Raw genomic sequence first — 22,712 nt, forward strand, 5'->3', positions numbered from 1 at the left:
AAAGTACTACTTAAGTAGTTTTTTGTGGTATCTGTACTCTACTGTTTATATTTTTGCCAACTTTTACTTCACTACATTCCTAAAGAAAATAATGTAATTTTTACTCCATACATTTTTGCTGACACCCAAAAGTACTTCTTACATTTTAACAGGAAAATGGTCCAATTCACACACTTATCAAGACAACATCCCTGGTCATCCCTACTGCCCCTGATCTGGCGGACTCACTAAACACAAATGCTTCATTTGTAAATTATGTCTGAGTGTTGGAGTGTGCCCCTGGTTATCCTTTTACTAAAAAAAAGAATGGTTCCGTCTGGTTTGCTTATAAGGAATTTGAAATGATTTAAACTTTTACTTTTGCTACTTAAGTACATTTTAGCAATCCCATTTACTTTTGATACTTAGCTATATTTAAAACCAAATACTTTTAGACTTTTACTCAAGTAGTATTTTACTGGGTGACTTTCACTTTTACTTCAGTCATTTTCTATTAAGGTATCATCACTTTTACTCAAGTATGACAATTGAGTACTTTTTCCACCACTGCCATAGATTATGTTATGCATCTGTGGCATCACACTTCACATAACAAGAACACTTATTCTTAATTATTCTTACACACAATATTGCTATATCTAATAATGTCTTTGTATTTATTCAATAATGTTGTTACATGGCAGAGGATAAGATAACACTGATTTCTGGTGACTCCTTGGCAGACTGGCTGATCTGGTATTTCAGTAAAAAATGTTATGTTGAAGCGATGTCAATGTCTTCCAAAGGAATGTCGTTCATCAAGTCACATCACTGTTGTCTCAGCTAATGCCATCACAAACTGTCATGTTCTGATCTTAGTTCCTTTGTTTTGTCGTCGTTTTAGTTGGTCAGGGCGTGAGTTGGGGTGGGCAGTCTATGTTTGTTTTTCTATGTTGGTTTTTGAGTTTGGCCTGGTATGGTTCTCAGAGGCAGGTGTCGTTAGTTGTCTCTGATTGAGAATCATACTTAGGTAGCCTTTTTCCACCTGGGTTTCGTGGGTGTTTATTTTCTGTTCTGTGTTTTGTTGCACCGTTCAGGACTGTTTGTTTGTCGTGTATTGTTTTTGTTTCAGTATTCATTCTTTATTAAACTACAATGAATACTTACCACACTGCACCTTGGTCCTCTCTTCCTCCCGACGACAACCGTTACAAACACCCACCACCAAAGGACCAAGCAGCGTGGTGACGAGAGGCAGCGATACTTGGAGAATTGGACTTGGGAGGAGATTCTGGACGGCAAGGGACCCTGTGGCCAGGCTGGAGAATATCGCCGCCCCAAGGCTGAGCTGGAGGCAGCGAAAGCTGAGAGGCAGTGGTATGAGGAGGTAGCACAGCAGCGCAGCTGGAAGCCCGAGAGGCAGACCCAAACATTTCTTGGGGGGTGCACACGGGGAGTGTGGCTAAATCAGTTAGGAGACCTGAGCCAACTCCCCGTGCTTACCGTGGCGGGCGTCGTACTGGTCAGGCACCGTATTATGCCGTGGAGCGCATGGTGTCCCCAGTACGCATGCTTAGCCCGGTGCGCTACATCCCAGCTCCCCGTATCGGCCGGGCTAGAGTGGGCATTGAGCCAGGTGTCATGAAGCTGGCCCTGCGCATCTGGTCTCCAGTGCGTCTCCTCGGGCCGGGGTACATGGCACCAGCCTTACGCATGGTGTCCCCGGTTCGCCAGCACAGCCCAGGCCAGTGCGAGCTCCCGCCTGTCCACCTCGCCGCACTGGCCTGGCTACGGGGAGCATTTAACCAGGTAAGGTTGGGCAGGCTCGGTGCTCGAGAGCTCCAGTGCGCCTTCATGGTCCGGTCTATCCGGTGCCACCTCCACACACCAGCCCTCCGGTGGCAGCCCCCTCACCAGGCTGTCTCTCCGTCTCCTCCCTACAGGTGCTCCCGCCTGTCCAGCGCTGCCAGAGCCCTCCTCCTGCCCAGCGCTGCCAGAGTCTCCCATCTGTCCTGATCTGCCAGAGTCTCCCGTCTGTCCTGAGCTGCCAGAGTCTCCCGTCTGTCCTGAGCTGCCAGAGTCTCCCGTCTGTCCTGAGCTGCCAGAGTCTCCCGTCTGTCCTGAGCTGCCAGAGTCTCCCGTCTGTCCTGAGCTGCCAGAGTCTCCCGTCTGTCCTGAGCTGCCAGAGTCTCCCGCCTGTCCTGAGCTGCCAGAGCCGCCCGCCAGTCCTGAGCTGCCAGAGCCGCCCGCCAGTCCTGAGCTGCCAGAGCCGCCCGCCAGTCCTGAGCTGCCAGAGCCGCCCTCCAGTCCTGAGCTGCCAGAGCCACCCTCCAGTCCTGAGCTGCCTTTATTTTGTTGTTGTTTTAGTTGGTCAGGGCGTGAGTTGGGGTGGGCAGTCTATGTTTGTTTTTCTATGTTGGTTTTTGAGTTTGGCCTGGTATGGTTCTCAATCAGAGGCAGGTGTCGTTAGTTGTCTCTGATTGAGAATCATACTTAGGTAGCCTTTTTCCACCTGGGTTTCGAGGGTGTTTATTTTCTGTTCTGTGTTTTGTTGCACCGTTCAGGACTGTTTGTTTGTCGTGTATTGTTTTTGTTTCAGTATTCATTCTTTATTAAATTACAATGAATACTTACGACAACCATTTATACGACAACCATTTATACCATTTATACGTATACTTACGACAACCATTACACAAACAATTGGGCACAATTAACTTGTACACTTTAACTCAATACTCAAATTCTCCTACTTATTCAGCAGTTGGCTTATCCAACAATTGGCCTAGCGTCGCCCGGGTTAGGGAGGGCTTGGTCGGTAGGGGTGTCCTTGTCTCATCGCGCACCAGCGACTCCTGTGGCGGGCTGGGCGCAGTGTGCGCTAACCAAGGTGGCCAGGTGCACGGTGTTTCCTCCGGCGCATTGGTGCAGCTGGCTTCCGGGTTGGATGCGTGCTGTGTTAAGAAGCAGTGCGGCTTGGTTGGGTTGTGTATCGGAGGACGCATGACTTTCAACCTTCGTCTCTCCCGAGCCCGTACGGGAGTTGTAGCGATGAGACAAGATAGTAGCTACTACAACAATTGGATACCACGAAATTGGGGAGAAAAAGGGGTAAAATTCAAAAAATATATATAAATAAATAAAAATGTGGTCATAAAGTGAGCAAAACTAGTACTTACTAATAATGACCAATGTTGGTTACAGGGTGACAGTTTCCTGATGTCAGGGATAAACATAAAATACTCTGTAGCTGCGAGACCTTCCCTCCTACATCGATAGCTGCTATCTGACATTTGACACGGTGCAGGAAACAAATCAAATCAAATGTATTTATATAGCCCTTCGTACATCAGCTGATATCTCAAAGTGCTGTACAGAAACCCAGCCTAAAACCCCAAACAGCAGGCAATGCAGGTGTTGAAGCACGTTGGCTAGGAAAAACTCCCTAGAAAGGCCAAAACCTAGGAAGAAACCTAGAGAGGAACCAGTCTATGAGGGGTGGCCAGTCCTCTTCTAGCTATGCCGGGTGGAGATTATAACAGAACATGGCCAAGATGTTCAAATGTTCATAAATGACCAGCATGGTCAAATAATAGGTCTGGGACAGGTAGCACGTCCGGTGAACAGCTCAGGATTCCATAGCCGCAGGCAGAACAGTTGAAACTGGAGCAGCAGAACGGCCAGGTGGACTGGGGACAGCGAGGAGTCATCATGTCAGGTAGTCCTGAGGCATGGTCCTAGGGCTCAGGTCCTCCGAGAGAGAGAAAGAAAGAGAAAATTAGAGAGAGCATACTTACAGGAGAAGTACTCCAGATATAACAAACTGACACTAGCCCCCCGACACATAAACTACTGCAGCATAAATACTGGAGGCTGAGACAGGAGGGGTCAGGAGACACTGTGGCCCCATCCGATGATACCCCCAGACAGGGACAAACAGGAAGGAGATAACCCCACCCACTTTTCCAAAGCACAGCCCCCACACCACTAGAGGGATATCTTCAACCACCAACCAGACAAGGCCGAGTATAGCACACAAAGATCTCCGCCACGGCACAACCCAAGGGGGGGGCGCCAACCCAGACAGGAAGATCACATCAGTGACTCAACCCACTCGAGTGACGCACCCCTCCTAGGGACGGCATGAAAGAGCACCAGTAAGCTAGTGACTCAGCCCCTGTAATAGGGTTAGAGGCAGAGAATCCCAGTGGAAAGAGGGGAACCGGCCAGGCAGAGACAGCAAGAGCGGTTCGTTGCTCCAGAGACTTTCCGTTCACCTTCACACTCCTGGGCCAGACTACACTCAATCATATGACCCACTGAAGAGATGAGTCTTCAGTAAAGCCTTAAAGGTTGAGACCGAGTTTGCGTCTCTCACATGGGTAGGCAGACCATTCCATAAAAATGGAGCTCTATAGGAGAAAGACCTGCCTCCAGCTGTTTGCTTAGAAATTCTGGGTACAATTAGGAGGCCTGCATCTTGTGAGCGTACGTGTAGGTATGTAGCGTACGTGTAGGTATGTACGGCAGGACCAAATCAGAGAGATAGGTAGGAGCAAGCCCATGTTATGCTTTGTAGGTTAGCAGTAAAACCTTGAAATCAGCCCTTGCCTTGATAGGAAGCCAGTGTAGGGAGGCTAGCACTGGAGAAATATGATCAAATTTTTGGGTTCTAGTCAGGATTCTAGCAGCCGTATTTAGCACTAACTGAAGTTTATTTAGTGCTTTATCCAGGTAGCCGGAAAGTAGAGCATTGCAGTAGTCTAACCTAGAAGTAACAAAAGCATGGATACATTTTTCTGCATCATTTTTGGACAGAAAGTTTCCCCAATGAACCAGCTTTACCAGTAAGTCAAAATTGAACTATGTTCAACATTGCGTTGCTGGGAGAGCCACTGTAAAAAGTCCTGACTCAGATACTGTAGAAGCTAGGCTACGGATCTTGAGAGGGTCTCCTGGCTGCTCTTCCACTGTAAATTATTGAACAGCCTGGGGACTGTATGTGCAGAGGTGTGAAGTGTCATGCACTCAGGGCACTGTGTGTGAAGAAAGGCTCTCATAGGGGGAAAGGGTTCTCCCATATTAAACCTGAGCCTCTGACACAAAATACCAATTTAATCAATTTTAAGTTCAAGTTGTTATCAGGGTTTAATCCTAGACACATGAAAAGAGATGGGGAAAGGGTCGATTGAAACGGGCATATTCCACCCACACGAGTTGCTGACTCCTGGTGGTGGGGTTGGCAGTCCTGATTGGCTCGCTCCAACTGGCCATTAGATTGGGGGTGAAAACCAGAGGACAGGCTGGCCGACGATCAAATGAGAGTGGAGAACGCCTTCCAGAACCGGGACGAGAACCCCAATCAGAGACAATGTCGACCGGAAGTCCATGGAGCCGGAAGACGTGTTTCACCATGAGCTGAGCCGTCTCCTTGGCTGAGGGTAACTTGGGAAGGGGAATAAAATGGGCAGCTTTATAAAACCTATCCACCACCGTCAGGATCATGGTGTTGCCATCTGACGGAGGAAGACCAGTAACAAAGTCCAGGGATATATGGGAACAGGGGCAGTGAGGAACAGGGAGTGGTTGAAGAAGGCCAGCCGGAGCTTCTTATTTTGTGCACACACAATGCAGGCGGCGATGAATGTGGAGACATCAGGAACCATGGAAGGCCACAAAAAGCATTAACAGAGGAAAGCCAGTGTCCGACGGGAGCCTGGTTGGCAGGTCAATCTTGAGAAATGTGCCCATTCCAGGACCGGGGAACGGGCCGAGTCCGGGACAAACCACTGGTTAGCCGGACCCCCCCACGGGTGGTGCGGAGATATTCCAGGTTCTTATGGTCAGTCCACAGTAAGAATAGGTGTTCCGCCCCATCTTGACGGTGAGGAGTTCTTGATGGGACGGGTCCGGATGGATTAAGATGAATCGATGTTTGATGTATGAGAACGCCCGGTCAGCTGCTGGAGACCACGTGAATGGAACCTTAGGAGAGGTGAGCTGAGAGGGGGGAAGCCAGGTAGAAGTTAACAAATCCCAGGAAATGTTGCAGCTATACTCTGGATGGGTTGAGGCCAATCCACAATCCTCCACAAAGAAGAACCCTGCGCCATCGGGAGAGGCAGATCGACGAATACTCCCTGCAGCAAGAGAGTCCTCAATGTACTCCTCCATAGCCTTGGTCTCCGGACCCGAAAGGAAGTAAAGCCGCCCCTGAGGTGGTGTTGTGCCCGGGAGAAGTTCAATGGCGCAGTCGTAGGGTCGATGAGGAGGGAGAGACATAGCGCGGGCCTTGTTGAAGATCTCCCGGTAGTCTAGGTACTCCGCGGGAATGGCGGAGAGATCCGAGACTTCTCCTCCGATAATCAGTGAAGGAACGTGTCGAAAAGAGATTCCGGGTTCCAGGCACGATCAGCAAACGTGTGAAAATCTACAGCATAGTCTGCCATACTACGGGAGTTTTTAAAACTTTTATCCCTTTTTCTCCCCAATTTTGTGATATCCAATTGGTAATTACAGTCTTGTCTCATCGCTGCAACTCTCGTACGGACTCGGGAGAGGCAAATGTCGAGAGCCGTGTGCCCCCGAAACACAATGCCCACTTAACCTGGAAGCCAGCCGCACCAATGTGTCGGAGGAAACACCATACACCTGGTGACCACGTCAGTGCGCATTGCGCCCGGCCCGCCACAGAAGTCGCTAGAGCACGATGGGACAAGAACATCCCTGCTGGCCAAACCCTCCCCTAACCCGAACAACGCTGAGCCAATTGTGAGCCGCCCCATGGGTCTCCAAGTCATGGCCGACGTCGACAGAACCTGGACTCAAACCATGATCTCTAGTGGCTCAGCTAGCACTGTGATGCAGTACCTTAGACCCCTTCGGGAGGCCTCTCACTACAGGAGTTTTGACGCAGAGTAGCTTCCGAGCAGCCTCTCTCCTGGACAACAGAGAATCTAACACCTTCCTAACCTCCTCGATGAACTCCTCCAGACTGAGGAAAACGGTGGATTGTTGCTTCCTCACCACTGTCACCCAGGCGAGAGCCCTTCGAGCGATCAGAGGGAAACGAAGAGGGCTGCAGCTTGAAGATGAGGGAGCACTGGGAGAGAAACACTTGGAAGGTTCTTGGATCTCTGGCGTAGCGGTGTTCTCAGGAAGCCAGGATAGGCTGGGGAGAAGCGCCACTGGTAGCTGTGTTACTGAGAGTCTGGGGGGTTACCGTAGAGGCTTGCTGCCTAGTAGAATATCCATTGAATTGCTCCAGCAATACATTGAAAGCACAGTTATGGCACATTCTGCCAAGTTCTGGAGTCCTTCCATAAGGTTATGAAGTGATTCCTCATGTCTTCCAATAGTGGCTCCTTGGGAGGAGACAGCGTTGCAGAGCTGGTCCGAGTCTGCTGGGTCAGTCATGGCCAGTTCGTACTATCAAGGCTCAGGCTAAGCCCCAGATGCAGACACAGGAGCCGGATAGGGAAGCACAGCCGAGAGCTGCCCAGTGACACGAGCCTACCAGACAAGCTAAACTACTTCTATGCTTGCTTCGAGGCAAATAACACTGAAACATGCATGAGAGCACCAGCTGTTCCGGAAGACTGTGTGACCACGCTCTCCGCAGCCGATGTGAGTAAGACCTTTAAACAGGTCAGCATTCACAAGACCGCAGGTAATCAGACGGATTACCATGACGTGTAATGCGAGCATGCGCTGACCAACTGGCAAGTGTCTTCACTGACATTTTCAACCTTTCCCTGTCCAAATGCGTAATACAAACATGTTTTAAGCAAACCACCACAGTCCCTGTGCCCAAGAACACTAAGGTAACATGCCTAAATGACTACCGACCCATAGAACTCAAGTCTGTAGCCATGAAGTGCTTTGAAAGGCTGGTCATGGCTCACATGAACATCCCAGAAACCCCAGACCCACTCCAATTTGAGTACCGCCCAAACAGATCCACAGATGATGCAATCTCTATTGCACTCCACACTGCCTTTTCCCACCTGGACAAAAGGAACACCTATGTGAGAATGCTACTCATTGACTACAGCTCAGCGTTTAACACCATAGTGCCCTCAAAGCTCATCAAACTCACCAATAAGCTAAGGACCGTGGGACTAAACACCTCCCTCTGCAACTGGATCCTGGACTTCCTGACGGGCCACCCCCAGGTGGTAAGGGTAGGTAATAACACATCCGCCACACTGATCCTCAACACAGGGGCCCCTCAGGGGTGCATTTTCAGTCCCCTCCTGTACTCCCTGTTCACTCATGACTGCACGGCCAGGCATGACTCCAACACTATCATTAACTTTGCTGATAACACAACAGTGGTCACCGACAACGACGAGACAGCCTATAGGGAGGAGGTCAGAGATGGCCATGTGATGCCAGGACAACAACCTCTCCCTCAATGTGATCAAGACAAAGGAGATGATTGTGGACTACAGGAAAAAGAGGACCGAGCATGCCCCCATTCACATCAACGGGGCTGTAGTGGAGCAGGATGAGAGCTTCAAGTTCCTTGGTGTCCACATCACCAACAAACTAACATGGTCCAAACACACCAAGACAGTTGTGAAGAGGGCACGACAAAACCTATTCCCCCTCAGGAGACTGAAAAGATTTGGCATGGGTCCTCAGATCCTCAAAAGGTTCTACAGCTGCACCACCGAAAGCATCCTGATTGGTTGCATCGCTTGGTGTGGTAACTGCTCGGCCTCCGACCGCAAGGCATTTACAGAGGGTAGTGCGTACAGCCCAGTGCATCAATGGGGCAAAGCTTCCTGCCATCCATGATCTCTATACCAGGCGGTATCAGAGGAAGGCACTAAAAATTGTCAAAGACTCCAGGCACCCAAGTCATAGACTGTTCTCCCTGCTACCGAACGGCATGCAGGACCGGAGCGCCAAGTCCAAGAGTCTTCTAAACAGCTTCTACCCCCAAGCCATAAGACTCCTGAACATCTAATCAAATGGCTACCCAGACTATTTGCATTGCCCCCCTCCTTTTACACCACTTCTACTCTCTGTTGTTATCATCTATGCATAGTCACTTTAATAACTCTACCTACATGTACATATTACCTCAATTACCTCGACTAACCGGTGCCCCCGCACATTGACTCTCCGCACATTGACTCTTTACCTGTACAGAAAATGCAGGTATAAATACATAGGTGATAATGATGGGAGATGGGAGACACCTGGTTGGGGGTGGAGACAAGCACAAAGACAGGTGAAAAAGATCAGGGTGTGACAGTTGTTACAAAACAAAATGGGTGAAAAGTCAAGGGGTGTGAATACTTCCTGAAGGAACTGTATATGTACATAGCTACCTCAATTACCTTGCACCCCTGCACATTGACTCGGTACTGGTACTCCCAGTATCTAGCCATGTTATTTTTACATGTTGTTGCTATTCGTTATTCACTGTGTATTTATTCCATTTGTCACTATTTCTATATGTATTTTATCTTTATCTTTAACTCTGTATTGCTGGAAAATGACTCACAAGTAAGTAAGCATTCAGTGTTAATCTACACCAAAGCACATGACAAAAAAAACGTGATTTGATTGTATGCAACATTTAACTTTTTTCACAACTGCCATGGGCTTGGTGCCAAATCATTTACAAAAAATACATACTGACATAGTAAAATAAATAAAAGTGTGTAAAAAAGAATTATCATGGATTCCATGCTGAACTTCAATGGCATTAAATTAAACTAAATGTATGGTTTTATTTAGGATAATGTTTTACAGCTTTGTTGGTCATTTCTTTTTATTTTAAAATCTTCTTACTTGATGATTGTATATATTTTACATGTGATAATGCCACACTGAGGGCCAGAGATAATTACAGACACCTGTGATTATCTGAAGTACTGTACCCACATTTATTTTTAAACCAACATTCCAGTAATATACACTCCCCTTGCAACCGTAGGTAAAAGACAACTAAAACATATAAAATGTTCAGTTTCAATAACAATACCAATGTTAGCAGAGCACAGCACAGCAATCGCTATACCTCTAAGAGAAACCTACTGCATTCTTTAGATTCTTATTGAAATACCATGTGACTTCTCTACCCATCCTGATGATTGGGTTTCATGAAAAGCAGTCTGCCCTGGTTGTGATGTCACAAGTAGCCTACTTAACCCATTTGTTCCCAATTGTTTTCCGACATACCACTATGAAAGTCTTATACCATTAGTAACCCTTACATGTCATCCATATTGCTTTTTGAAAAAGTATAGCCCTGTTACCCACTTTGCCAAGGCCTGTGTTCCCCCAGGTCACCAAAAGGTACAGTATACGCAGCTATCCGCTCCACACCCCAACCCTGTTTGCATATCTTAGTATTGTGTCCACTAACCTGTTATACCCTAACCATTTCCTATATAAACTCAAAGTACATTACATTAGCCTCTTTCACTTTTTGTCTAACACAAACGTGTTACCAAAAAGGATGTTAAAGGGCAGTAGACTTAAATTCAGACTCATTACCTGTAGGAGTTACCTGTATATTTTTTATTTCTTTTTTATTTCACCTTTATTTAACCAGGTAGGCTAGTTGAGAATAAGTTCTCATTTGCAACTGTGACCTGGCCAAGATAAAGCACAGCAGTTCGACACATACAACAACACAGAGTTACACATGTAATATATATAATTGTAAACCAGGTCAAATCATGGTCATAAAGCTCGATATTCATATAAAACAGGTCTACCCCAGTGCCCAAGCCTCAATATTCATAGAAAAACAGATGTGGTGGGGTGAAAAACCAGACTGGCGCGAGGCAACAAACACAAAACAAAACAATTCCACATAAAGACATGGGTGGGAACAGAGGAATATATATATATATATATATATATGCAGTGTGATTAGGGAATGTAAACCAGGTGTGCGGGGAACAAGACAAAACAAATGGAACAATGAAAAATGGAGCGGCGATGGCTAGAAGGCCGGTGACGTCGAACGCCGAACGCCACCCGAACAAGGAGGGAAGCCGACTTCGGCGGAAGTCGTTGACAACCCTATTTACCAAAACTCACATAAACCAGGTATACCCGTGTGAGAGACAATGAACAAAACTATTAACATGATATATTTGTAATATTAACACACTAATTGTGCTTAAGGGTCTATTCATCGCCAATCTCCCCTGAAATAACAAAATTATACATTTTACAGTCAGAATCACTAATTTAAGCATATGTAAAGGCTAATGGATACTGGTAAAACCTTTTATCTTTTACTTCTAATTTATAACGATGGCTGTACTGATGGCTCAAGTGTGTCTGTGCTCTGCTCTTCAATTCTAACTCAGTTTCATTTAGTGACACAAGGAAACAGAATAAATAATGAAACCTGTTGAGCAGGTGCTCTGTCACAGTCAGTCAGTCCCTTACCATATTTCAGGAATTGTTCCCGGTAGTTCACGGTATTAAGGGCGTGACAGTCAGTAAACGGTGTTGGATGTGGGTTTTGAGTCTCCCTGCAACGTACAATACTACACTTGTCAACCAGAACAGTAAGGAGAAGCAAGGTAAGGTATTTTTGTTAGTTTGTTTTTCAGTGAAATGATAGATGAGGATGATAGTGAAGAACTGAATAATAATTTAGGTCAATGTTAAAAGGAGGGGGGGAAAGAGACAGAAATTGGCCTACATGGGATCTTCACTTGGATGGTAATGAGACTGACCTCCTTTCTGAGTTGAGGCTTAAATACAAATCTAAATGTTTCTGTTGTATCTGTAACTCATTATTACTTAGGGTCTGACATGATATAAGCAACATCAAATAACAGTGCATATCAGGAGCACAGATTGAATATCTGAGTTTCCATGTTTTCAACTGGCCCCACAATACGCTATCTGGAGTCACATTGATTTCCTTAGTTGGTTTATTAGTTAAAGATATTTTGTGCTGTCAAGTTTTACACGTACGACTTTCTGGTAGTGGTAGCAGTAGCTCCATTAAGTTTTCTCTGCTACCTATTGGTGTTTATATAAATATTCTGTAGCCTGTTGGTGCCTATATTTTTCTGGTGTCTTTCAATTCCCTCTTCTGTTGCATGCTGGTGCCTATCTTTTTCTGGTGCCTGTTGTTGGTGCCTATTAGATCCTTTCCTGTCTGAAAAGCTTAATAATTCGATTTAAGTTTTTTAAACATCAAGCTTGCTTTTCTTGTGTTCCTTTTGTTATTTGTGTGGTAGACATGACATGATTGATGACTGATGTCAACTGCTTTTGAACAAACTAGCAACAATTTGGACATCAGCACTACAGTGATCAACGTGCTAATGATCATAGGAAGAGCAGTGTGGCCAATAAAGGTAAAGTTAAATATTTATGAAAATCTAATTGTACCTGAACAATAATATGGCACATAAAATACATTTTTCCCACACTGCACTTTCAGAAGTGTGTTTGATTTGCATAGCAACGTGTCCAAGGATGGAGTTGACACTTCATTTAGACAGTTCAGTAGGATCCCCCATTCAGAACTGACAGTGAAGCTGGCTAAGAAGTCATCAGACTGATACAGACAAAGGGACTGGAAATGTCTAAATCAAATGTCAACTACCTTCACGCAGAGAAGGCTACTAATCTAAATCAGAAGAGCAGGCCTACAAAAGGACAACAGAGCCCTAGTCTGTTACACCAGGGCTTGGGGCCCGGCCCACGACGTAGATGTGACCAATAGGGCCATACAAGAACTGAGATTATGCCAGTAAAGCATGTTGTCATTACATATAAGATGAATCTGTTTGACATGGTACAGTGGTTGTCAAGTACATTTCTTTGACTATAGACCTACCGTGCTATTTGTAACCCATTTCCATGTTTATGATTGTACTTTTGTCATAATATGGGTATCAATAATGTTAGATGAGATATACAGAATCTGTTTTTCATTCAGTGAATGTCGACTTCCATATGCAGCAGAATTTATTTATTTTTTCAGAAATCCAGTAACATTTTCACTTTGAAATAATATTTATGTTATATGAATTTCCTACAGTACGTCCGTCCGCACATCCTTCAGAAATGTATTTTGACACTTTTTTGGAGGAATACTCTGTAGCGGTTAGAGAGTTGGGCCAGTAACCGAAAGGTTGCTGGATCGAACCCCCGAGCTGACAAAAAAAAATCCCTGAGCTGTAAAAATCTGTCGTTCTGCCCCTGAGCAAGGCAGTTAACCCACTGTTCCCCAGGCGCCGAAGACGTGGATGTCGTTTAAGGCAGCCCTCCGCACCTCTCTGATTCAGAGGGGTCGGGTTAAATGCGGGAGACACGTTTCAGTTGAAGGCATTCAGTTGTACAACTGACTAGGTCTCCCCCTTTCCCTTTCCCTTTATTATATGTTGTTTACAATTCATTGTCTTAGATAATGTATTTCAACATGACATTGGAACATGTGGGGAATTGTCCACTCACCAGGGACAGGGACATTCTAGGCAATGGCATTCTAGGAATGAGGAATGAACTTCAGCTATTATACTTAACATAACATAAATGTTTTGTAAAAATAGCAGATCACATTTCAGTGTCTTTCCTACTTACAAATAAATGGCTGCACACTAAGTGTATTTGTACAATAAGTCCAGATGAGATTCATTATTTCAATTAGCACATTACATAAGGTTATAGTGAAGATATCACAAATCCCTTGATTCAGCTTAATCAGATTTTTTTTTAAATCTCAGAATTACAAATCATGAAATGAAACAATAGATACTTCTATGGACATTTTTTAAATTAAGCGTGCATGATATAAGTGCTTCAGAAAAGTTACCTGTGGGGTTTTATTGTGTACTTTAAACATTATAGTGAATGTAGGTTTTTACAGTTCTTCCTGGTTTTTTTCTCAACTCCTTTGCCTTGTTTCCCCATAACAGGAATGGCAATAACAAAGAATGGGCTGAGTGTCCTTGTTCTCCTGGTGACATGCTCTGTTTTGGAAACACGGGAATTCATTGAGATTTCAAGCCTTTTTTCACAGGTATTATGTTAACAGTACCTCATGCTGTCCAATAGAAACCTTCCGACAATATTTAGGAACAAATGTAACAGAATATGAGAAACTTAGCGTCTTGGTGATCTTAGTAAGAGTCAGGCGGTCTACTGTTAAGTTCTTGCACCATAACTATCATGATTTTTTTGGACATATTATTGGTTGAACTGGTTAGTGTGGAGTCTCGTGATTTGATGATCATACAGTATTGAACCACCCTTGAAACCCCCAAGACCTATCAAACAGGACATTCTAAATGTGGAAAATATTCTAAGATGATATGGACTCTCTGAAGCAAATGTAAATGTGGATACTGACTTTCATTCTCTTGGTAAAGGGATTCAACACAGAGTACAACCCACATCTGTCACATGTTAGGGAAAAAAGAGCAGGTGAGTTTAGTCAACGGATCACCTTTAAATGATCTTGCAAAGCCAAACATCATCCTCTTGAATGACAATTCAAACCATGTATTTAAAAAGAGCATAGGGACTCTTCTCCTGAACGTCACCCTTCCCTCTGTTTCGATCCTTTACAGTGTTATCCAATCGCTGGAACTACATAATTGATGTTGAAGTGAACGTGTCAGACATCAAAACAATAGAGCAAATTAAGTCAGCTGTGAATTCAACAAGTCTTCCCCTCACTATCAACAACTCCACTGAAATCTCTGCTGTAGACATCACTACTGGTAGTTATACTGTTGGGCTTGCTAGTGCTAGGCATTGCTTTTCTAATTATGTAGGAGAAAAATAATTTATTGAATACATTTTTTACATGCACATGTCCTGAAACACATTTCCATTTCAGTGTGCTACCCATATGGTACTGGATTCCAGTGCAGATGTGAGGACCAGTATCGTTGGTCATATAACAACTGTGTCACATATGGATCCTGTGATGACATCACTGGTGACACATGTGGATGTATCAATGCCAATCCAGCAGATGGACAGTACTGCCAGCCATACACAAGTAACTTATTATTTGTTTATAAAATACTTGAATCTGTATTAATGAATAAACTTGATATAAAAACTGAATAAACTTGATATTCTAATTGCAATTTAATAACACAAATAATTGCTCTGGTTTGATATAACAATGCAAATGCATGTTCCATATATTTGATTCAACAGAACCTGTAACTCTTCTGGAGTACTTTGTGGAAGTTGAGGTCAATGTCAATGACTTAAAAGCCATAGACGAACCGAAGAACCTTCTGAAAAACCTCAGTTTACCATTCGCACTTAGTAGCATGATCAACATCACTGATATCAACATTACTACAGGTAAGAAATATTTAAGCTCTTGATGAATTATTTTATTTAAATCGTAGAAAATTATGATTTATACTGATATTTTGTTTTTCAGTGTGCTACCCAAATGGAACTGGATTCCAGTGCAGATGTGAGGACCAGTATCGTTGGTCGTGTAACAATTGCGCCATCTATGGGGCATGTGAAGAAAATACAGATAAACCCTGTAGCTGTATTAATGCAATTCCTTCTGATGGAGAGTACTGCCAGTCGGTTCAAAACCCAAGTAAACGCCAAAGTCCTGTATTTTATAGATTTAATTGTCATGATATTTTTCCTATTTCTGTTGAACCAATGAAGCAATGTTATATTTTCGTCACATTACAGATTTTACAGCATGTCCAACCACAACAGCCTCTCCTTCAACAGGTAAAGTAGGACCAAAATATATCTGATGAATTACCTGAAAAACAAACGCATGACAATTGTTTTGGGATATTGATGGATCTAAATCTATTTAATATTAGCAAGTTAATGAGTGACATTGTTCATTTTCAGTTCCAACAGTACCACCAACTCTCTATGAGTACATGATTGAAATTGAAGTGAACACCACAGACGTTACAGTGATAGATCAACTGAGAGCCATTCTGAGAAATGCTATTTACCCTGTCAGAATCAATAATCTGAATCAAATCACTGGTGTTAACATGTCTACAGGTAAGACTTCAATGTGCAAGTTATTATTTTTAATTGCTTACACACGGATTAAGTGTCATTTTGATTTCTTAATCTACTCTCATGTCCTCAGTTTGCTTCCCAAATGGTACTGGATTCCAGTGCAGATGTGAGGACCAGTATCGTTGGTCATGTGACCAGTGTGTCTTTTACGGGAAATGTGATGACATCACATCTGACACGTGTGGATGTATCAATGCCATTCCTACAGATGGACAGTACTGCCAGTCTGTTCTCCACCAAAGTAAGAACCAACATCCTCACACATTTGACATTTGTTAACATTTTCTAATATGTGTAACTAAACAATATCCTATTTTCGTAACCTCAAAGACTTTACAGCATGTCCAACAACAACAGCCTCTCCTACAACAGGTAATAATGGAGAAAGATATATCTGATGAATTGTATTAAGAGCCATAGCATTTCTATTGTTATGTCATGTTTTGTCATCTTGATGGATCTAAATCTATTTAATATTAGCAAGTTAATGACTGACATTGTTCATTTTCAGTTCCAACAGTACCACCAACTCTCTATGAGTACATGATTGAAATTGAACTGAACACCACAGACGTTACAGTGATAGATCAACTGAGAGCCATTCTGAGAAATGCTATTTACCCTGTCAGAATCAATAATCTGAATCAAATCACTGGTGTTAACATGTCTACAGGTAAGACTTCAATGTGCAAGTTATTATTTTTAATTGCTTACACACTGATTAAGTGTCATTTTGATTTCTTAATCTACTCTCATGTCCTCAGTTTGCTTCCCAAATGGTACTGGATTCCAGTGCAGATGTGAGGACCAGTATCGTTGGTCATGTGACCAGTGTGTCTCTTTTGGGAATTGTGATGACATCACATCTGACACGTGTGGATGTATCAATGCCATTCCTCCAGATGGACAGTACTGCCAGTCTGTTCTCCACCAAAGTAAGAACCAACATCCTCACACATTTGACATTTGTTAACATTTTCTAATATGTGTAACTAACCAATATCCTATTTTCTTCACCTTAAAGACTTTACAGCATGTCCAACAACAACAGCCTCTCCGACAACAGGTATTGTAGGACCAAAATATATCTGATGAATTACTTGAAAAACAAACGCATGACAATTGTTTTGGGATATTGATGGATCTAAATCTATTTAATATTAGCAAGTTAATGACTGACATTGTTCATTTTCAGTTCCAACAGTACCACCAACTCTCTATGAGTACATGATGGAAATTGAACTGAACACCACAGACGTCACAGTGATAGATCAACTGAGAGCCATTCTGAGAAATGCTATTTACCCTGTCAGAATCAATAATCTGACACAAATCACTGGTGTTAACATGTCTACAGGTAAGACTTCAATGTGCAAGTTATTATTTTTAATTGCTTACATACCGATTAAGTGTCATTTTGATTTCTTAATCTACTCTCATGTCCTCAGTTTGCTTCCCAAATGCTACTGGATTCCAGTGCAGATGTGAGGACCAGTATCGTTGGTCATGTGACCAGTGTGTCTCTTTTGGGAATTGTGATGACATCACATCTGACACGTGTGGATGTATCAATGCCATTCCTCCAGATGGAGAGTACTGCCAGTCTGTTCTCCACCAAAGTAAGAACCAACATCCTCACACATTTGACATTTGTTAACATTTTCTAATATGTGTAACTAAACAATATCCTATTTTCGTAACCTCAAAGACTTCACAGCATGTCCAACAACAACAGCCTCTCCTACAACAGGTAATAATGGAGAAAGATATATCTGATGAATTGTATTAAGAGCCATAGCACCTTTATTGTTGTGTCATGTTTTGTCATCTTGATGGATCTAAATCTATTTAATATTAGCAAGTTAATGACTGACATTGTTCATTTTCAGTTCCAACAGTACCACCAACTCTCTATGAGTACATGATGGAAATTGAAGTGAACACCACAGACGTTACAGTGATAGATCAACTGAGAGCCATTCTGAGAAATGCTATTTACCCTGTCAGAATCAATAATCTGACACAAATCACTGGTGTTAACATGTCTACAGGTAAGACTTCAATGTGCAAGTTATTCTTTTTAATTGCTTACATACCGATTAAGTGTCATTTTGATTTCTTAATCTACTCTCATGTCCTCAGTTTGCTTCCCAAATGCTACTGGATTCCAGTGCAGATGTGAGGACCAGTATCGTTGGTCATGTGACCAGTGTGTCTCTTTTGGGAATTGTGATGACATCACATCTGACACGTGTGGATGTATCAATGCCATTCCTACAGATGGACAGTACTGCCAGTCTGTTCTCCACCAAAGTAAGAACCAACATCCTCACACATTTGACATTTGTTAACATTTTCTAATATGTGTAACTAAACAATATCCTATTTTCGTAACCTCAAAGACTTCACAGCATGTCCAACAACAACAGCCTCTCCTACAACAGGTAATAATGGAGAAAGATATATCTGATGAATTGTATTAAGAGCCATAGCATTTCTATATTTATGTCATGTTTTGTCATCTTGATGGATCTAAATCTATTTAATATTAGCAAGTTAATGACTGACATTGTTCATTTTCAGTTCCAACAGTACCACCAACTCTCTATGAGTACATGATTGAAATTGAACTGAACACCACAGACGTTACAGTGATAGATCAACTGAGAGCCATTCTGAGAAATGCTATTTACCCTGTCAGAATCAATAATCTGAATCAAATCACTGGTGTTAACATGTCTACAGGTAAGACTTCAATGTGCAAGTTATTCTTTTTAGTTGCTTACACACTGATTAAGTGTCATTTTGATTTCTTAATCTACTCTCATGTCCTCAGTTTGCTTCCCAAATGGTACTGGATTCCAGTGCAGATGTGAGGACCAGTATCGTTGGTCATGTGACCAGTGTGTCTCTTTTGGGAATTGTGATGACATCACATCTGACACGTGTGGATGTATCAATGCCATTCCTCCAGATGGACAGTACTGCCAGTCTGTTCTCCAACAAAGTAAGAACCAACATCCTCACACATTTGACTTTTGTTAACATTTTCTAATATGTGTAACTAACCAATATCCTATTTTCTTCACCTTAAAGACTTTACAGCATGTCCAACAACAACAGCCTCTCCGACAACAGGTAATAATGGAGAAAGATATATCTGATTAATTACTTGAAAAACAAACGCATGACAATTGTTTTGGGATATTGATGGATCTAAATCTATTTAATATTAGCAAGTTAATGAGTGACATTGTTCATTTTTAGTTCCAACAGTACCACCAACTCTCTATGAGTACATGATTGAAATTGAACTGAACACCACAGACGTTACAGTGATAGATCAACTGAGAGCCATTCTGAGAAATGCTATTTACCCTGTCAGAATCAATAATCTGACACAAATCACTGGTGTTAACATGACTACAGGTAAGACTTCAATGTGCAAGTTATTATTTTGAATTGCTTACACACTGATTAAGTGTCATTTTGATTTCTTAATCTACTCTCATGTCCTCAGTTTGCTTCCCAAATGCTACTGGATTCCAGTGCAGATGTGAGGACCAGTATCGTTGGTCATGTGACCAGTGTGTCTCTTACGGGAAATGTGATGACATCACATCTGACACGTGTGGATGTATCAATGCCATTCCTACAGATGGACAGTACTGCCAGTCTGTTCTCCACCAAAGTAAGAACCAACATCCTCACACATTTGACATTTGTTAACATTTTCTAATATGTGTAACTAAACAATATCCTATTTTCGTAACCTCAAAGACTTCACAGCATGTCCAACAACAACAGCCTCTCCTACAACAGGTAATAATGGAGAAAGATATATCTGATGAATTGTATTAAGAGCCATAGCACCTTTATTGTTGTGTCATGTTTTGTCATCTTGATGGATCTAAATCTATTTAATATTAGCAAGTTAATGACTGACATTGTTCATTTTCAGTTCCAACAGTACCACCAACTCTCTATGAGTACATGATGGAAATTGAAGTGAACACCACAGACGTTACAGTGATAGATCAACTGAGAGCCATTCTGAGAAATGCTATTTACCCTGTCAGAATCAATAATCTGACACAAATCACTGGTGTTAACATGTCTACAGGTAAGACTTCAATGTGCAAGTTATTATTTTTAATTGCTTACACACTGATTAAGTGTCATTTTGATTTCTTAATCTACTCTCATGTCCTCAGTTTGCTTCCCAAATGGTACTGGATTCCAGTGCAGATGTGAGGACCAGTATCGTTGGTCATGTGACCAGTGTGTCTCTTTTGGGAATTGTGATGACATCACATCTGACACGTGTGGATGTATCAATGCCATTCCTCCAGATGGACAGTACTGCCAGTCTGTTCTCCACCAAAGTAAGAACCAACATCCTCACACATTTGACATTTGTTAACATTTTCTAATATGTGTAACTAACCAATATCCTATTTTCTTCACCTTAAAGACTTTACAGCATGTCCAACAACAACAGCCTCTCCGACAACAGGTATTGTAGGACCAAAATATATCTGATGAATTACTTGAAAAACAAACGCATGACAATTGTTTTGGGATATTGATGGATCTAAATCTATTTAATATTAGCAAGTTAATGACTGACATTGTTCATTTTCAGTTCCAACAGTACCACCAACTCTCTATGAGTACATGATTGAAATTGAACTGAACACCACAGACGTTACAGTGATAGATCAACTGAGAGCCATTCTGAGAAATGCTATTTACCCAGTCAGAATCAATAATCTGAATCAAATCACTGGTGTTAACATGTCTACAGGTAAGACTTCAATGTGCAAGTTATTATTTTTAATTGCTTACACACTGATTAAGTATCATTTTGATTTCTTAATCTACTCTCATGTCCTCAGTTTGCTTCCCAAATGGTACTGGATTCCAGTGCAGATGTGAGGACCAGTATCGTTGGTCATGTGACCAGTGTGTCTCTTTTGGGAATTGTGATGACATCACATCTGACACGTGTGGATGTATCAATGCCATTCCTACAGATGGACAGTACTGCCAGTCTGTTCACCACCAAAGTAAGAACCAACATCCTCACACATTTGACATTTGTTAACAGTTTCTAATATGTGTAACTAAACAATATCCTATTTTCGTAACCTCAAAGACTTCACAGCATGTCCAACAACAACAGCCTCTCCTACAACAGGTAATAATGGAGAAAGATATATCTGATGAATTGTATTAAGAGCCATAGCACTTCTATTGTTATGTCATGTTTTGTCATCTTGATGGATCTAAATCTATTTAATATTAGCAAGTTAATGACTGACATTGTTCATTTTCAGTTCCAACAGTACCACCGACTCTCTATGAGTACATGATTGAAATTGAAGTGAACACCACAGACGTTACAGTGATAGATCAACTGAGAGCCATTCTGAGAAATGCTATTTACCCTGTCAGAATCAATAATCTGAATCAAATCACTGGTGTTAACATGTCTACAGGTAAGACTTCAATGTGCAAGATATTATTTTTAGTTGCTTACACACTGATTAAGTGTCATTTTGATTTCTTAATCTACTCTCATGTCCTCAGTTTGCTTCCCAAATGGTACTGGATTCCAGTGCAGATGTGAGGACCAGTATCGTTGGTCATGTGACCAGTGTGTCTCTTTTGGGAATTGTGATGACATCACATCTGACACGTGTGGATGTATCAATGCCATTCCTCCAGATGGACAGTACTGCCAGTCTGTTCTCCACCAAAGTAAGAACCAACATCCTCACACATTTGACATTTGTTAACGTTTTCTAATATGTGTAACTAAACAATATCCTATTTTCTTCACCTTAAAGACTTTACAGCATGTCCAACAACAACAGCCTCTCCGACAACAGGTATTGTAGGACCAAAATATATCTGATGAATTACTTGAAAAACAAACGCATGACAATTGTTTTGGGATATTGATGGATCTAAATCTATTTAATATTAGCAAGTTAATGACTGACATTGTTCATTTTCAGTTCCAACAGTACCACCAACTCTCTATGAGTACATGATGGAAATTGAAGTGAACACCACAGACGTTACAGTGATAGATCAACTGAGAGCCATTCTGAGAAATGCTATTTACCCTGTCAGAATCAATAATCTGAATCAAATCACTGGTGTTAACATGTCTACAGGTAAGACTTCAATGTGCAAGTTATTATTTTTAATTGCTTACACACTGATTAAGTGTCATTTTGATTTCTTAATCTACTCTCATGTCCTCAGTTTGCTTCCCAAATGGTACTGGATTCCAGTGCAGATGTGAGGACCAGTATCGTTGGTCATGTGACCAGTGTGTCTCTTACGGGAAATGTGATGACATCACATCTGACACGTGTGGATGTATCAATGCCATTCCTACAGATGGACAGTACTGCCAGTCTGTTCTCCACCAAAGTAAGAACCAACATCCTCACACATTTGACATTTGTTAACATTTTCTAATATGTGTAACTAAACAATATCCTATTTTCGTAACCTCAAAGACTTCACAGCATGTCCAACAACAACAGCCTCTCCTACAACAGGTAATAATGGAGAAAGATATATCTGATGAATTGTATTAAGAGCCATAGCATTTCTATTGTTATGTCATGTTTTGTCATCTTGATGGATCTAAATCTATTTAATATCAGCAAGTTAATGACTGA

The 22,712-nt window shown here is 42.3% G+C and overlaps 1 protein-coding gene across 50 annotated transcripts in view; it reads left to right on the plus strand.

The window, feature by feature from the left end:
• Nucleotides 1-11,451: 11,451 nt before the first annotated feature.
• Nucleotides 11,452-22,712, plus strand: part of adgrf8 (adhesion G protein-coupled receptor F8) — a 37,358-nt gene continuing 26,097 nt past the window's right edge. For 38 of the 50 annotated variants that reach the window (XM_036985113.1, XM_036985115.1, XM_036985117.1 and 35 more), the window contains exons 1-36: nt 11,452-11,540; nt 12,210-12,329; nt 13,896-13,999; nt 14,349-14,403; nt 14,550-14,702; nt 14,822-14,986; nt 15,151-15,303; nt 15,386-15,556; nt 15,658-15,699; nt 15,829-15,990; nt 16,082-16,252; nt 16,342-16,383; nt 16,523-16,684; nt 16,776-16,946; nt 17,036-17,077; nt 17,207-17,368; nt 17,460-17,630; nt 17,720-17,761; nt 17,901-18,062; nt 18,154-18,324; nt 18,414-18,455; nt 18,595-18,756; nt 19,532-19,702; nt 19,792-19,833; nt 19,973-20,134; nt 20,226-20,396; nt 20,486-20,527; nt 20,657-20,818; nt 20,910-21,080; nt 21,170-21,211; nt 21,351-21,512; nt 21,604-21,774; nt 21,864-21,905; nt 22,035-22,196; nt 22,288-22,458; nt 22,548-22,589. In XM_036985113.1, coding sequence (XP_036841008.1) covers nt 13,898-13,999; nt 14,349-14,403; nt 14,550-14,702; nt 14,822-14,986; nt 15,151-15,303; nt 15,386-15,556; nt 15,658-15,699; nt 15,829-15,990; nt 16,082-16,252; nt 16,342-16,383; nt 16,523-16,684; nt 16,776-16,946; nt 17,036-17,077; nt 17,207-17,368; nt 17,460-17,630; nt 17,720-17,761; nt 17,901-18,062; nt 18,154-18,324; nt 18,414-18,455; nt 18,595-18,756; nt 19,532-19,702; nt 19,792-19,833; nt 19,973-20,134; nt 20,226-20,396; nt 20,486-20,527; nt 20,657-20,818; nt 20,910-21,080; nt 21,170-21,211; nt 21,351-21,512; nt 21,604-21,774; nt 21,864-21,905; nt 22,035-22,196; nt 22,288-22,458; nt 22,548-22,589 — 4,216 coding nt within the window. In that variant the 5' untranslated portion in view covers nt 11,452-11,540; nt 12,210-12,329; nt 13,896-13,897. Of the gene's footprint in view, nt 11,541-12,209; nt 12,330-13,895; nt 14,000-14,348; nt 14,404-14,549; nt 14,703-14,821; nt 14,987-15,150; nt 15,304-15,385; nt 15,557-15,657; nt 15,700-15,828; nt 15,991-16,081; nt 16,253-16,341; nt 16,384-16,522; nt 16,685-16,775; nt 16,947-17,035; nt 17,078-17,206; nt 17,369-17,459; nt 17,631-17,719; nt 17,762-17,900; nt 18,063-18,153; nt 18,325-18,413; nt 18,456-18,594; nt 18,757-18,847; nt 19,019-19,107; nt 19,150-19,531; nt 19,703-19,791; nt 19,834-19,972; nt 20,135-20,225; nt 20,397-20,485; nt 20,528-20,656; nt 20,819-20,909; nt 21,081-21,169; nt 21,212-21,350; nt 21,513-21,603; nt 21,775-21,863; nt 21,906-22,034; nt 22,197-22,287; nt 22,459-22,547; nt 22,590-22,712 lie in introns of all 50 variants that reach the window. The other 12 variants (XM_036985149.1, XM_036985159.1, XM_036985114.1 and 9 more) reach the window with 11 other exon arrangements.

The sequence above is a fragment of the Oncorhynchus mykiss genome, chromosome 8, assembly GCF_013265735.2.
Source record: "Oncorhynchus mykiss isolate Arlee chromosome 8, USDA_OmykA_1.1, whole genome shotgun sequence".
NCBI classification, from domain to species: Eukaryota; Metazoa; Chordata; class Actinopteri; order Salmoniformes; family Salmonidae; genus Oncorhynchus; species Oncorhynchus mykiss.